The sequence below is a fragment of the Lissotriton helveticus genome, chromosome 6 (genome assembly GCF_964261635.1).
Source record: "Lissotriton helveticus chromosome 6, aLisHel1.1, whole genome shotgun sequence".
Taxonomy (NCBI): Eukaryota; Metazoa; Chordata; class Amphibia; order Caudata; family Salamandridae; genus Lissotriton; species Lissotriton helveticus.
This window is the reverse complement of record NC_136067.1, coordinates 1,144,255,523-1,144,271,754: the sequence shown is the minus strand read 5'-3', so window position 1 is coordinate 1,144,271,754 and position 16,232 is coordinate 1,144,255,523. Positions and strand designations below refer to the sequence as shown.

Below are 16,232 nucleotides of genomic sequence, written 5' to 3'. Positions count from 1 at the left end.
TACTTGTGATTCGGAGGATTGTTCTTTGTTCTCTTACAGCCGCAGGGAGTCTCCGTTCTTGCCGCCAGACTCCCAGCAGAAATACCAGCCCTCACACTGGCTCCTCACAGAAGTGAGCCGCCCCAGTTATCACCTTGGTGCTTCGGTTGAGGCTGGGGAACTTCCTCGGTTCACAAGACGCGGTTCCGTTGTTGTACGGCGTCTTCTCGGCGAAGCCAAGCCCTCTCCTCACGGGACCTGCACAGCGAGGGGAACACTGCCTCTAGGACCGCCCACTCCGAGAGAGAGAGAGACCTTGCCTCCGCTTGTCCTGCGCAGTTACAGGAACGCTACCCTCGGCAACGCTGACACAGCGAGATTCTCTTCGGCGCGGAGATCGCTAGGTTCCCAATCCTCCCTCACGCCAGGCGGGTGTTTCAGGGCCTCAGGAGAATGCCCTCGCCCGCTGTCACAGGCACTATCTACTCCCCTCAGCAGGACCCCCACGGAGGTGTTCTCAGGCTTCAGCGACAGGGTGGCCTCCCAGCGCTTCCCCGCACCCGTGATTCTGGGCAGGTGGACGGGTTTATAACCTTATAAAAACCCTATCAGTCTAGGTTTGGCTAGATAAAGGGGCCGGGGGGGGGGTCTTCTCAGCCTCTTCTCATCAATTGTCACCAGACAGTTCTCCCTGGCCAGACCCACCCCTACTGCTCAGGGACAGATATCATGGACTCCATCCATTAGTGAAGTGTCTCCTGGGGCAGTTCCTGAAGGAGCTTAGCTAGCGGGCCAGTTCTACAGGTAGGGAGGCAGATTCACTGCACTGGCAGCAGTCCCTTAGAACCATCAACGCAGACAGGATCACCCTTCCCCAAGCGCAACAGACTGCCCTCCGGTCAGTTTTCTGAGGCTACTTCTAAAATGGCCGCCCCGGTTCTGAACCTTATATAGGCTGACCTCAGGCTACCAGAACCAGCTAGAAGGTTCTAGAGTATCCCCTTGTTAACCTATGGGTCCCTTTCCTGAAGTGACCGTTATGGCAGTTATTGGCCACCATTTTAGGTAACTAAGCTTTCCCTCAGAAAAGGAGGGATTTCTAGGCCTATGAGGAACCATGGGGTCAAGGAGTACCTAACCCCCCCCCCCCCCAGGTCAACACCTAAAATTCCCAGTGGACATAAAAATGAAAGGATTGAGGGGCAAAAAGGGGACAAAAATAAATAAATAAATAGGAGGGACCACCCAAAGGGCTGACAGGTCTAACAAAGCTGTATCCCTTTTTAGGACTGAGCGGAGAAGAGAGAACAGAGTGCTTGGGTTGAAAGACTGAACACACTGCCTCCAGTCAGGACCTCTCACAGATGAACAAGCTAGTTTAGGGAGAAGTTCTCATTAATGCACATGCCACTGGTGTTCTCATCAGTACCTTGCAAGGATCTATGGGTAGGGATTTGTTAGGCCACATGAAATAACTGCTAGCCATATCATCTTCCTATTGATTACCACCAGCACATAGTAAATGCTAATCCTCAACTCAAGTGATAGGATCCAGTAGCGGCTAGCAGGGTGTGGTGGTGGAGAGGCGGGAGAGGAGACAAAATACAAAAATAGATGAAATACGACTTACCTCTTCTGCCGGCCGCATCTCCCCTCCGCTTCTCCGATGTCCCGGAACCAGGAAGCACCCAGGCTCCCCTAAGCCAATCACAAAGCTTCAATGATACATGGAGATACCAACTCACTAGCTAATGGACACACAAAGTCCAATGAAACCTCCTCCCTTGGTCCTGAAAGCAGTTTACACTAAACCATTGGAGGATTTTTTGTCAGAAACATCTTGTTGCTTCTCTGTCACTCCACACAATCTCTTTACCAGTTATATTTTTTATCACTATTCAAACCTGGCCACCAGAAGCCTATTCTGAGCCTTCCCTTAGTTTTGGCAATGCCTAAATGGCAAACATGAACCAATTCTATCAACTACCCACTGTACTTTGCTGGGGGAAGCTTGCGTAGTGCCTCTAAATAAATTACCATCGATGCCTAACTTATGCTTTACACAACAATAACGCCTGAATTCTCTCCACTATTTTTTAGCTTTACATTTACCAACCATATACCTCAATACCTCCTTTTACCTCTCATCACCTTGTAATTCTACTTTCTAAACCTCCTCAGCAAATGCCCTATGTGTGATTGCACAAACGTTCTCCACCCTCCAGACTGCAAGTGATGAATGAGAAAACTCTCCACAGTGACAATAAAGTCTTCTTTTGATGTATATCTTCACTATGTGCTCTTGCACTAATCAACATAGAAAACAATGATGACAGCAGGACTGTGTTTTTTAAGTAGGTACTTAAAAATCGGCCCTGCTACACCCTGCAAGCTACCAAAAGCCACCTGCGGAATATCACAAAGATCCAAAGCATGCATAGAATTATAACATAGAACATTGTTTTTAATAAAAAGAGCATACTTTGTAAGAACCTACCTCTATAACAACAACCGTGCTGTGCCTTTGTTGATCAGCCTCTATTTCACAAATGCTTCATATGAGCTTGGATTCCCTGCTTTGTGAGATTTGTTTGATTTCTATACAAGCGTCTCCACTCCCTACCGAGTATTTGAAGCCTCAGTTCACTTAATATTAGATGGAAATATTTTTGGGATGCTAAAATGTAACATCAGGATGCTGTTAGTTGAGAAGAGGAAGGTGGCCTTTAAAGAGCAGCACAGGTTCCCCTGTCCACATTCAACACTGCCTCTTTTTACTTGGTCCTAATTAAATTATTGATAGATGGAGAACCTGGAAAGTTGAGTCATGAATTGGGAATGCTTGAAAATTAAGAAATGATGGGCCAAATTTGATACTTTCTTCTCAATTTCCCTTATTTTGACTACTTTCCATGATTAATAAAAACAACTGTGTTTTGTGTTGGAAAAGGTCCCACAGTAAAAGGGAAACTTCTCACATGCCTGCTCTCCTCTCCAACGCAGGAAAATCCTACACTATGATTGGACGAGACGACACTATGCAGAACCTTGGCATCATCCCCTGTGCGATCTCGTGGCTCTTCAAGTTGATCAATGAGCGGAAAGAGAAGACGGGGGCCCGCTTCTCCGTACGCGTCTCAGCGGTTGAGGTGTGGGGGAAAGAAGAAAACCTGAGGGATTTGTTGTCTGAGGTCGCTACAGGCAGTCTGCAGGACGGCCAATCTCCCGGGGTCTACCTTTGCGAGGACCCCATCTGTGGAATGCAGGTATGTTAAGAGACTTCCTAATAATGTTTTCTCACTGAATCTACTTTCTACATGTTTTGCATTTCCATAGTTTGATGGTTCCTTTTTTGATCTGTTTAAAGAGTTATTGCTCAAGTGTAGTTAATATGTGTATGTTGTTTGACACAGATGGCAGTGGAAAGGCACAATGGAAGAAAAAATGATTGTAGGTTTGTTCGTTTTCTTTTGGCCCTGAATGTGATACTCCTCACAGTCAGTATAAGTAGCCATTTTAAATTTAACCGTATCATTTTGGAGCGCTGGAATTGGAGTTGTGATGAATACTAAGGGGCATATTTACAATAACTGGCGCATCCCTGCAAATCAGCAGGGATGCGCCAGTTATTGTGCGCCACAGCTCCGCCATCATGAATGCGCCGCATTTACAATGCGGCGCACCATGGTGCAAAAACGGCACAGATGCGTGACGCATCTGTGCTGTAAAAAGTGACGCATTGCTGGAGTTGCATCGCAAGCGCGACGCAGCTTCAGCAATGCTCTGGGGGCCCTATCTAGTTAATGCTGTGTCAATTCTTACCTCCAGGCAGGTGCAGGGTTTTGACGCAGCATGGGCCTAAAAGTGACTGAGTGAAATCTTGTAGATTTCACTCAGCCACTTTTAGGAGGCGTTCCTGTGCCAGAACGCCCCCCTTGCACAGGAACGCCTACATGTGGCACAGGGCATTACAACGTGACGCATCTCTCAGATGCGTCACGTTGTAAGTATCCCCGCACCATGGAGCAGGATTTGTGCTGCTGCTGCGTCACAAAAGTGACGCAACGGCAGCGTAATGAGGCGCAAGGGGCTTGTAAATCTGCCCCTTATTTTCAAATGATGATGTAAATGACGAAGTATTTTTCTTCAGCTTATCTTTGAGGGTTTTGATTCTAATATACAGTTAACCATCTCCTGTCTTTATTAAAAATAAATAATTTTCACTAACATCAATCATAAAATATTACACCTTGTTCACCAAGAAAATGTTCGTACTTTGACTTCAATATGCAAAATTATTGCTTTTGACATCTTGATGATACTTTCTAAATGATCCTGCTTAGTTTACAGTCTGCAAGTCAAAATCAGTGTGATGTTGGCTTTATCAAACTCTCACCAATCTTCTGTTCTCCTAAACTGACAACTCTCTATGTCTTATATATGAACCGACCCACATTTCCCAAGTCCACCAAGAATTTCACTCGATAAACTTCAGGACCCACTAATGTTAGAATTTGGCAACAACCCTGATGGGGCTTGCACTTTGTCCGATCTAAAAAAAACAAAAAAAAACTTGTCTCTACTCCAATTGAAGAAAAGATTTAATTATTTAATTTAAAAATGAGGGAGATTGGAGACATCGGAAAGGGTTTAGAGTGTCACATCTTGCCTTGACGGGACCAACAGATAGTTTTTCAGGTGACTATCTTGCCACCAAACGTTTGGGATCATTGCAACAACGGACACATTTCATTAGTGTCTGGTAAGAAACTAAGTCCGCCAGTTACTTAGACACAGAGGAGTTATAGCTATATAATGTCTCTCGCTACATAAGATAGTTCTGTGTCACGAGAAGTGTCCATGGGTTTCAGCTCTGCTTTGCTTCTGAGTCAGTATCCGCAGGTACTACATGGACAAGTTGATGAAGGCATCTGTGGGATTCACATTCATGACACAAATCGAAAAATCTGCTCTTTATGCAGTCACTTTTTTCACTACAATTCTCAGGAAGGAGGCCTCTTTGGGTTTCTTAGGCTCCCACAGTCTCAGCTCTTTAAGTCAATCTTGGCACTATGCTACAGACATGTGACGGGTAACCTTATCTGCGCAATCAATGCCTAAAAATAGTTCAATCGAAGAGGCCGGCTCTGCTGATGAGATCCCTAATGTTCTCACATCTTCAAATTTGGGTGTAACTAAGGTGGAGAAAAGCATCAGTGAATGTATACAATAATGGAATTGTATGTACATATCAGTACAATACAAGACCACTGCAGGTGCTCTTATATCGCAGTCTCAAGTTTCTGAAATTCTTAGTTATTTTCCAGTCATCAGGTGGTATTGATTAACAAGGTTAGCTCTTGTGATTTCCTGTGGAAAACATATTTAAGTAAAATATATTTGAACTGTGAAACACTGTCCCCTAAGCTAGATTTTAACCCTGATTAATTAGACAGCAGTAGGATCGGGGAGATGTCTGGGGAGATGTCTGGGGAGATCATTAACGCGTTAATTTTATAAGGTCATGCAGATTGATAATGTCACCAGATGTTGTGACAGTAAGAGATACGATTTTTGTGGCTGTTTAATTGAAAATCATAATTGAACCTTTTTTTCTAACTGGATAGCTGGTGTAACGCCTTTGGAAGTGAAGTGGCTTATACATATTCAGATGCTTTGCGCCACATGTTTATCATTTTATTTATATTCTTTTTCTTGAATCATCACGTCTTACAACCTTGAAAAATAACATTTAGAGGATGCATAATAGTATGTACAAGGTTCCCAATGCAATAGGTGTTTAGAGTGATATCAGCACATATTGCTAAACAGGCAACTGGAGTGATCAAGTTCGCGCTATATAAAACTTTATAAATAAATAGTGCACAATAAGCAGTGAGAGATCAGATTCCTACAGAAAAAACGCTCCTACTAGAAAGAATACATAAACCCCCTTAACCATCAGTAGAAATTAGCGCTTAGCTGAATATCTTGATGTCTTATATAAAAGATGTTGTAATTCCATTAGGAAGGACCAGCTGATAAAGACAGTGAGTGTAGGCAGAACACTCAAGATTTTCATATTCTTAGAAGTGTGAGCCAATTTGCATGTCGAAGCAAAGGTGAAATGAGGAAAAACCCCCAAAGTCTTATTTAAATAACACTAAATATATAATAAGCACAGATTTATGGATGAAATCTGGAAAGCGTATTGTTTGTAAAATGTGGAGAAATGGTGTGCTATGTCAAGAATGACTCATCTGAGAGAGAGAGAAAGAAACTTGTTTATTTAGACCATAGTCTTTTAAACAGTACAGAACACACACAATACGGATCAAAAAAGTACGAACAGACAAAATTCTACTACATCTTAGATAGATAAAATTCAATATTTGTTAAAAAGTTAAAAACACAACATACAATACACCCTATTTTTACAGAAGTCTCAAAATCGCTAAAAGGATAAAAAGGAAAATTTACATTTTATAAAAACTTTAGGACGACTTAAAACTCAGTGCCCCTCCTTCGAAATATCCCTTCTAAATTCTTTTAAACCCTTCAAAAATGTACCCAATCCAATTCCTCAAGAATGACTCATCACATCAGCCAAAGAAGTTAGAGGAGGAGTCAAGAACTTCCCTGTACACAGTAGATATCTGAGCACACTTAAATCTAGAATTCAATTTCTAGCTTTCCTCACCACTTTTGAGATTCAGCCTGGTTTGACTGAGTGGTAGTCCTGACCCATACATATGGTGGTTGTACTCGGTAAGAGTGGGACTTGTAGTTTCTGAGATATCCCCTTAACATAAAACTGTCAAATAGACCTTCGGGCTCCTTCCCGGCTGTTGGTTTTGTCATTCGGGTTGATTGATGTTTGTGCGCTATGACTGGGTCTTCCACAAGTCAGGTCTGATAGAGGACCAGTGATGGGTCTTTCAGTTGCGTCTTGTACAATTGCTACCGTTGGTGAGTGGCCTGGGATATACAACATGCGTTTTACTATGTGACGTTAAAGGGTAGCCTAATGGACAGTGTTCTTCATGTGATAAGTGTAGACTGTGGAATTTTCAGAAATGCATTTACAGATAATAAATTGATAATTGATAATACATTGATAAGGCATTGAGGGGTGCAAGAGAAGTTACCAGTAGGTAGTCACACATCCTCAGACTATGTGGGATGACATCACTGGGTTAGATTCCACCAACCACTTGCTGCTCTTTTGTGAATGGGTTGCAAACATGATAGGTGAGATTTTAGAAGGACTGGATAGAATGAGAGGATGTAGGCTGACTGAGCACCAATAACGACTTTCAAAACTGGTGTAAACTTTTTCACATGGGTGAAGAATCGGTGCAGAATTCAGAAATGGTTTTGACAATACCTCACACTTTTCCGACCTTCTATTGCTTGGCTCGCTGGACTTTAGTATTGGGTAATCGTTTAGTGATACAATGTGCTTAGTTAAGGGGGCTAAAATGTGTTATTGTCTTTGTGCCAGAAGTACAATCTTAATCAGATCCTTTGAGCTTAGAATAGCTGGGAAGCTTTGTGTGCTCTTTTGTTTACACCATTTGCACTAAGCTTGAACAATGGTCAGTGTGACTCGTGACCAGATGATAAATGTGTGTTGTTGGAATAAGAGATAATTGTGTAGTTATTTATTCATTTATCTCTATTTAGAAACACCAATGCTTTTCTTGTTTGCACATTGGGTTAGCTAGCCCATTTTGGTGAGCTGACAGTGTACCAAACAGAGTTCATGCACTATGAATCTCTTGGAGAGGAATGTTTACTGGGTAGAATGATGAAATAACTGTTTAGCAGATGTAAATTTGTTTTGTGAGTGTTGGTGTGGTATAGATGGGTGTGATCATAGTCTGTGGAATAAGGAATACAGACTATATATTTGGCCTGAGGGTAGGCTTGACTTTAGTGGCCTCCAGCGCTCTATTATTACTAATATTTTGCAATCCTCCAGTTATTAATGTCTTAGAAACATTAAAGTAACTCAGACCTACCTCACCCATCTGAGATACACCTCCAAATCTAGAACATTGGAATGTTGGGCACTCTTTGTAGGGCAAAAGCTTGGCGTGGGAATTAATGACTGAAAAAGGCCTTATTCATCAACATTCCAGTGTCTTTATGTTTCTCTGTGACCATTTTACTCTGAAAAGGAAGGATTGTTGTAATAACTTTATCGTCATTCTTCCTTGTGCTATACAGATTGTTACAGGCCAACTCCCTTATTATATGCTTAATCCGCTCCGGTGGTCTTTAAAAACGAGTATAGTCCATGATAGCATATCATGGCACAAAATTATTCTAAACAAGCAAGTTGTATTTTAAAGAGGACAGTGCGTCCCGAAGCAAGCTCAAAAACTCCTTGTCTCAGCTGGTCTTCATCAATTAGGTGCCTCTTGGGACGTGATCAATAGCAATTTTGAGCACGGTTAGTACTATTCTGTAATGGCACAGATGAGATTAAAAACAATTGCATAGAATGAGTCCAAGTGTTCAAACTGTATCTAAGCTTCTCTATCTACCAATTATTCTCTTTCTTATTTAGCCTCTCCAAGTTGCATCATTTTAGAGGCACACACATACATGTTTAACGCATGCATTCGCATACAAAATGACAGGCTCCAGCAGCCGTATCATCATGCTTACTTTTTCCATTCCTGTTTTTTATCTTTCTGTCATGCTGCACAACATCTGCTTTGATGCTGCAAGGCATGACTAAAAAAGACATTGGCAGAACCAATAGCTCTCAAATGCGAGAGCTATTGACTTTGCCAATGAATCTCCTGTCTGTAATGTGTGCCAGTGATATCATTTTAAAGATAAAGTGATAGTATTGTCAGTGAGAAGTTTCAAAGTCTTGGATTTTTATGAATATCTTGTGATTTGGAGTCTTTGAATGATGGTATGACGCAGATGTTTGAGAATGCTGCTGTTTGTATTGGCAGCTTTCCATCTTTGTTGAAAATCTTTTAGTTGGTTTTGAATTTGACTTGAATGGTACATGTTTTAGCCAATTGTTAAGTTGAGTCTGCGTTTCCATTTACATTGTATGATTTCCTAATTTATAAGCACCTAATTTATACAAAGGTTACTTCATGTGTCTCCTGTTTGCTGTCATTGAAATGTGTAAGCAGTATTCTATAATTGTATGGATAAACTCTTCTACACCATTTTCGTCTATGGACCTTAGTGTTTCCATGTTTTTCAGGCAGAAATCAATGATTTTCCGTGTGAATCTTACACTGGGTTTCGCTCTTTGATTTTTTTTGTTTCTAAATCTATTGCCAACTGCTTTAAATTTCTATATAGGTATTATGCTCCCCTCTTCAATGTGTTCATACATTTTCGTATGATTACTTTTTCCTTTAGCACACTATGTCTGGCTTTGAAAAATGAAAATACGTTTTCTTTAGGTTTCATAGGCCCTCTTCTTTAAACGTTCTCTGTGTACACATTTTGTCTGTCATACTATTTCATCATTTAAAATAAAGTGTAATTTTCAATAAAGAAGATCAGTTGCCTTTTTACTGTTGAATTTTCACATTCTATTTGTGATAATAGCACACACAAGGATAGTGATTTGATTAATGATTGACTGTAGATTACCAAAATCATTGTGCCAATGTTCTTTTTTTATTTTGTACATAGTTGTCTTTCATTACTTGTTTGAACTAACTGATATCCTCTATACTTTGATATTTATTAAGGTCAGGAAATCCAGATCCTTTGTGATCTTACCTAAGGAATACAATTTGTCCCTTTTCTTCCTCCCAGAAATATTTTAGGAGTGGGTTTTTTAGGGTATGAATTTAGGATGAGGCAAGGGACTATGGGTCCAATAATATATTTTTTAGCAAATGTGTTTGATCCCATAATCATATATTTAGATGTTGCCATCATTAGACATAGTTTCTTACTTTGGGAACAAATGTGCACATATACCTTGTTACAATGTCAACGATTTCATTTTTAGCTCTAAATTGGTTACGCAGTTGCTTTTCTATGTAAGTTCTCCTTTGGAAACATTTTTGTGAAGCTCCTCTTGAGAGAAGCACTTTACGATATCCATTCAGTTATTTCAATCCCAGCTTTTAGTTGAACTCTAATTTGTTGTAATAGTTTAGGTCTCAACAGAAAGGGTTTTGCAAGGAAAATCATTTTATGGTCTGCATAGTAAAGTATGCTATATTCTTTATCACCTACTTATATTTTAATTTTGTTATTTAATTATGTAGTAGACAAATTATTTATGGTTGTTATGGAAGTGGTGTTGAGGATCTTTTTTTCATTGTATTCTCATTGATTTTTTTAATGCAGCAATATTTATCTTTTGTTGTGTTAGATTGAATTTGCTGTGCTGGATCACAGGTATTGGGTCTTCAATGTGGGTATTTTAGTGTTGACTAGATTCACAGTTATTAAAAGCCTCTACAGGATTCAGGCTCAAATCAGTTGTCATGTGTGACTCGTTTACATTATATAAAGTGGTATGTAGTCCCAAATATCCTGTAATATACATACATTTTTCTTTTGAACAACCCTTTGAGCTTTCTCTATTTCTTAGCTTTTTTCCTGTCAGCTCTCTTCTTTCAGGTGCTGAATGATTTCATAATATACATATTTTAACTCCCCTGCATACAGTTATGTTAACTGCATTTATCCATTGTAGGCCGTCATATAATACTAGAAAAACATAGAAAAGGCTGTTTTAAGGAACACCACTCTATCATGACTGAGGTGTGTGAGTTGCCGCTCATTAGTTTGATGTTCACCACATTATACTTGACTGAGGATTCCTTCTCCCCGTAATCTACCTCAATGTTCTTTGAATCGTGGTTTAAAAGACACATTTCTCCTAATTTCTAACGTATAACTGGTCCTGTCACTTGTGTGCTTCCCTCCTTCAGCTTCAAAACCAGAGTGAACTCCGTGCCCCCACAGCAGAGAAAGCTGCGTTCTTTTTGGATGCCGCCATCGCCTCGCGCAAGGGCAGTCAGCGGGACTGTGATGAGGAGGACCATCGGAACTCGCACATGCTGTTCACACTCCACATTTACCAGTACCGGATGGAGAAGAGCGGGAAAGGTGGCAGTGAGTACCTCACTTTCTACAGCCTTCATTCAAGACGTAGCTGAATGGCTCACAGTCAAATTGGAAGAATACTTTAATTACCTATGAGGAAACTCAGTTATAGGGTGCACAGCTACAGTATGGAATATGACTTGGGGAATGTGAACTGAAAGCCTTCAGCTGCCATGAAAATCTAGGGAGGAAAGCAGGTTATAACAATTTCACCAACCAAAGATAAATTCAGTTGATAGCAAACAGAATTTCTGAAATAGTTAATGTGGTGTATTTTTGTGCTTAAATGTGCTCATCCGATTATATGGCATCCACTCTAACTTATCCAGCGCCTTGACGCCTACGGGCAAAGTAGCGCTTTACAAATTTTATCTCAACGAGCGGCACTTATTTGACTTGACATGACACGGTCACTAAATGTCAGCCAGAGTCTGCTACACTGGACCCAATCCACAAAACATTTTTGACGACGAAGTGCTTTATACTTGTTTACAAATTGTTAAATGTTTAATTGGGGAAAAAAAGTAGAAGGGAACAGAAAGGAAATATTTTTAATTTTCTAGTTCTACGCTTAAGTAGGTTAAATAATGACTGTAATTACAAAAATAATCGTAAGCTAGCTATCTTTTTGAACTCCAAATCTTTTCTGTGGGTGTCTACATAATGTGTAGACTGCACATACTTAGATTAGATTCTGACAGAGATGGTTTTGAATTAGTAAAACATAACTTGCTCATATGTAGGCAAATCACTCAAATTGAGTGAGTTATGACTTTTTGGGAAACCCTTGGTGGACCTGACTGCCAAGGTTCAGTGTCCATGTCATGATACGGTTGTCTCAGTGAAACCTTAAGGAACATGTATCCAGAGCTTTATGCACTTGTAAGAAACTGCATAGAGCTCAGGATATTGTGGCATTGGGTACAATATTGTGCGCAAGGGATGAGAAAAATGCTAATTTGCAATGGACATGCTTGATTAAAAAAGGTACCCATAGTTAAGAGAACTATAGAATTTCACTGTAGATGTCCTTGTTGTGATGCTTGAGAACATCTTTTACAGGGAGGACTCCTAAGTCTAAAGTGAATCATGAGATACTGGTTCTGAGAGCATGAGAATTTGAAAATTGTGCATTGATCTTACCTTCGGACTATGTAAACTGTATTCTTGGGGGCAGATTTACAAGCCCCTTGCGCCTCTTTTACGCCGCCGTTGCGTCACTTTTGTGATGCAGCGGTGGCGCAAAAGATGCGCCATGGTGTGGGGTATTTACAACGTGACGCATCTGGGAGATGCATCACGTTGTAAAGCCCTGCGCCATAAGGAGGCGTTCCGGCGCAGGGGGCGTTCCTGCGCAGGAACGCCTTCTAAAAGTGGATGAGTGAAATCTACAAGATTTCACTGAGTCACTTTTAGGCCAATGCTGCGTCAAAACCCTGCGCCTGCTTGAAGCAGGCGTAAGGCTTGACGCAGCATTGGAAGAATAGAGCACCCCGAGCATAGCTGGAGCTGCGTCACGCTTGCGACGCAACTCCGGCAATGCGCCGCCTTTACGGCACAGATGCGTCACACATCTGTGCCGTTTTTGCCCCATGGTGCACCGCATTGTAAATGCGGCGCACCATGGGTGGCGGAGCTGCGGCGCACAATAACTGGCACATCCCTGGGGATGCGCCAGTTATTGTAAATCTGCCCCTAGGTCTTTAAATTGCTATATTCTACGCATTCTTAATAGCATTTTTGATATTCAGTAGCAGGTTGTGTGCTTTTGTTAGGAGGACACATTTTCTATAAGGCGAAACATGTTGTTATGGGCCAGCTACATGCACTGGTACATTGATCCATTTTATGGAGGAGTGGGCATACTGGAACAGACAAGGTAATGAGCAGAGGGCTGGCTTTTGGGCCTAATGATGTTCACACTGTGACAGTGGTACTGATGAAAGGAACATCTGGATGACGTGTCCAAATCTTTCATCTACTAACCGCTTCGAATCGGCACACATTTCCCCGCTGTGCGGGTGAATTCTACGCGTGCGCAAATCGGGCGGCCCCCAGCCGTCCGACGCACATGCCCACCGTGACGTCAGACGTCTGGGGGCCGTCCAATGCACGGCTGAGACTAAACCTTTCGAAAGCCTGTCATTACTGTTGCAAATAGTGAAAAAGTTGTGGTTGCCCTTTAACTAATATAAGTGCTTCGTTCCCAAAACATTCACTGCTGTGTTAATTCGATGTGCTTTAAAAAAATACTTTTTACTTAACCAAAGCATGCAAAGCACACCCTGACAGAACAACTATTAAGTGGTACACTTCATAGCCCTGAGATGCATTTTAGCACAATATTACATATTTGTAGTTTTGGGTCATTTTGTGTCTTATCTTTTTGCCTCATTCTTCTGTTTTGTGACTGTAAAAGCTATTGTTCATTCATTAACTGCATCGACTAAACAAGGCTAACCACTGCAAAAAACAGAGCAGATCAAAATACTGCACCTCTCTGGTATGCTGTATTTTTTAACAGCACCAGCTCCATTTTGCAGCGTTTCTTTTTGCAGCATAAGTGCTATTTCTGGCCACCAAAAATCGAAGTTTGTATTTTGTTTACATAGCAGTACCATGAATAGTGATTGTTTATTTTTGTTGGTATTTTTGGTTTTGGTGGTGCAAAACAGCACTAGCAACCATAGATAGAAACACAGACAACTAGCACACAAAGGCGTTGTGTGATTTGATGCCAAATTAGAAAATTAATGCAAATTGACAGCACTGGGTAGGTTAATTAATTCTGCTGCTCCAGCGTTTTCTGGGCCCACTCTTACCGTATATCTTCGTCCAATGAACCTTTCTTATCTCCACTAAGGGGTTGGGAAAGTTAGTGTTTCATCAATCAATATCAATTAACAGTTCAACCCATTTGACTACACAATGAGGACCAGGAATAGGTAGCTAAGGCAAGGTTTATTACATTCCATATCAAATTAAGATACACAACTCCTAAATCCATGCTATAAAAGTTCAAAATAGCAACAGGCAGGCCCAACCTATAGAGGAAATTGAGGCGAACTAATATTAGGCAAACAAGCAATTCAGTGACAGCAATACAAAATATCAAAAGGAGTATTTGATGCTGAAAGAAGGGTTGCAAGTTTTGTTGTCCATACATGGATAAATCCAAATCACCTAATGTAGAGTTCCAGCAAAAGGAATGGTTCTAAAAATCTAAAGAATCTCAGAATTCAGGCATATCCTTAAAGGAAATAAGAACAAGGCAAGGGAAAATAAGTAGGAAAGGTGTCAGTATTTCAGAAGCTCAGTCAAGAGTCTTCTTGGGTCAGGTGAATAAGTGTTGGCCTAAGCCACACTCAGCAAAGAATAAAGGAAAGCATAGAGATCTAACCCTCCCAAAGTCCAGGGGAAATAATCTAAGCATTCAGGGGAAGGTCTCTGAAAGGGTCTCGAAGGTTCGGGAAAGAATCTGCATTTCTACTGGTGTGAACACTAAATGATAACACACAATAATCTTCAAGGCAACCCCCCCGTTGCAAGTATCATCAGGGGTCTATTGTCTTTCTCCAATTTTCACGTTGTAGACTGCAACAATTTCCAAATGTCCCAGACATGGGAACGACATCCTCTTCTCAAGTACATACCAGGTTGAAACATTACTGAATGAGACTTTCAGTCAATACTGGTTCCCTAGTTCTTTCATCAAGGTCTTCTTCGCAGGCTCTTTCTCATTCACTAGTACAGCAATGTATCGATTCTACAACTTAAAATGCGTGTGAATACCTGTAAGAAATGTCATGTAAGCAGAAAATGAAAACCAGCATTAATGCAGCAGGAAGAATTATCGGCCTAAATTGTTAACGTAAAATATTAGCAAGTGTGCCCATTTAATATGCATGTGCACATTTAAACACCAACAAATATGAATGACTAGTATATTAGTTTCACATTACATAAAGCATACAGTAAATCCTTCAAGTAATCATGTGTAAGTATGGCTAAAAATGACATTTACATCCAGTATATGAAATATTATTGCAAACATTACATAAGATTTTTATCATTTCTAGCTTAATCACATTCTACATATATGAGGATGGTTCTTATCCATTTATTTAAACAGCAAATGTTATTTAGTGTATTAAAGCACACATTTTGAAAGTCAAATTTCATCTTTACAATAAGTACATTTCTACTAAGTATGCATGGTTTATTAATTTCTCATGAAATTCCGTTAAACACATAGATTGAATACATTCACTAATCCTACAATAAATGCACTTTAATAATATTGTCAACTGCAACACTTATTTTAATATAATTAGACCATAGAAGAATCAAGTGACAAATGCACATTCATGTCATGTATCTGTTATGAAGTTATGATATAGTTGTGACTTGTAAAGGACAGACAGATTTGCGCTCCACCACTGCCTTTTGAAATTTAGTATGTTTGCTCTGGCAACAGATATCAAGTAAATACTTTTACAACGTGTGTGTTTCCAAACTTTACAATTTGTAATTAATTTATAAAGCTTAAAACTTCAAACGTGTTTTCTAACGATGGCCTCCTTTGTACACAATAGCAGGATTTAGTTATTTTGCTTCATCAAGGATATCTTTCATACAGGTAAATCATTCACAGATGATGTGTAATCTGATGTGCTCTATCCCTTTGCCTCCTATGCAGTGTCCGGAGGCCGCAGCCGCCTCCACCTCATTGACTTGGGAAGCTGTGTGAAGGTGCTGAGCAAGAGCCGGGACGGTGGTTCAGGTCTTTGCCTCTCGCTGTCTGCGTTGGGCAATGTCATTCTCGCCCTTGTGAATGGCAGCAAGCACATCCCATACAAGTAAGTGACGGAAAGCAACACATCGCAATAAGCATGGAACAGGGAAATAATTGGAAGGAGCAGACTTATCTTTTTTACTCTGCCTGCCTATAGCCTGCATTACATTAGAGGCAGAGCATGTTCTAACTACTTTAGTATGCAATAAATTTTATTCTGTAATAGATTATGGGAGACTACTCAGATTGCTTAATAACTTACTATGTTACATAAGCAAATTACTCAGGTCTGTATTCTTTAGTGGATTATAGTTTACATTGTATTGCATATCTCTCCTTTTCCATG

At 40.6% G+C, this 16,232-nt stretch overlaps 1 protein-coding gene across 2 annotated transcripts in view; it reads left to right on the top strand.

The window, feature by feature from the left end:
* KIF26B (kinesin family member 26B) overlaps positions 1-16,232 on the top strand; it is a 791,950-nt gene that overhangs the window by 643,324 nt on the left and 132,394 nt on the right. For both annotated transcript variants that reach the window (XM_078648800.1, XM_078648801.1), the window contains 3 exons: positions 2,983-3,245; positions 10,917-11,100; positions 15,791-15,950. In XM_078648800.1, coding sequence (XP_078504926.1) covers positions 2,983-3,245; positions 10,917-11,100; positions 15,791-15,950 — 607 coding nt within the window. The remainder of the gene's footprint in view (positions 1-2,982; positions 3,246-10,916; positions 11,101-15,790; positions 15,951-16,232) is intronic.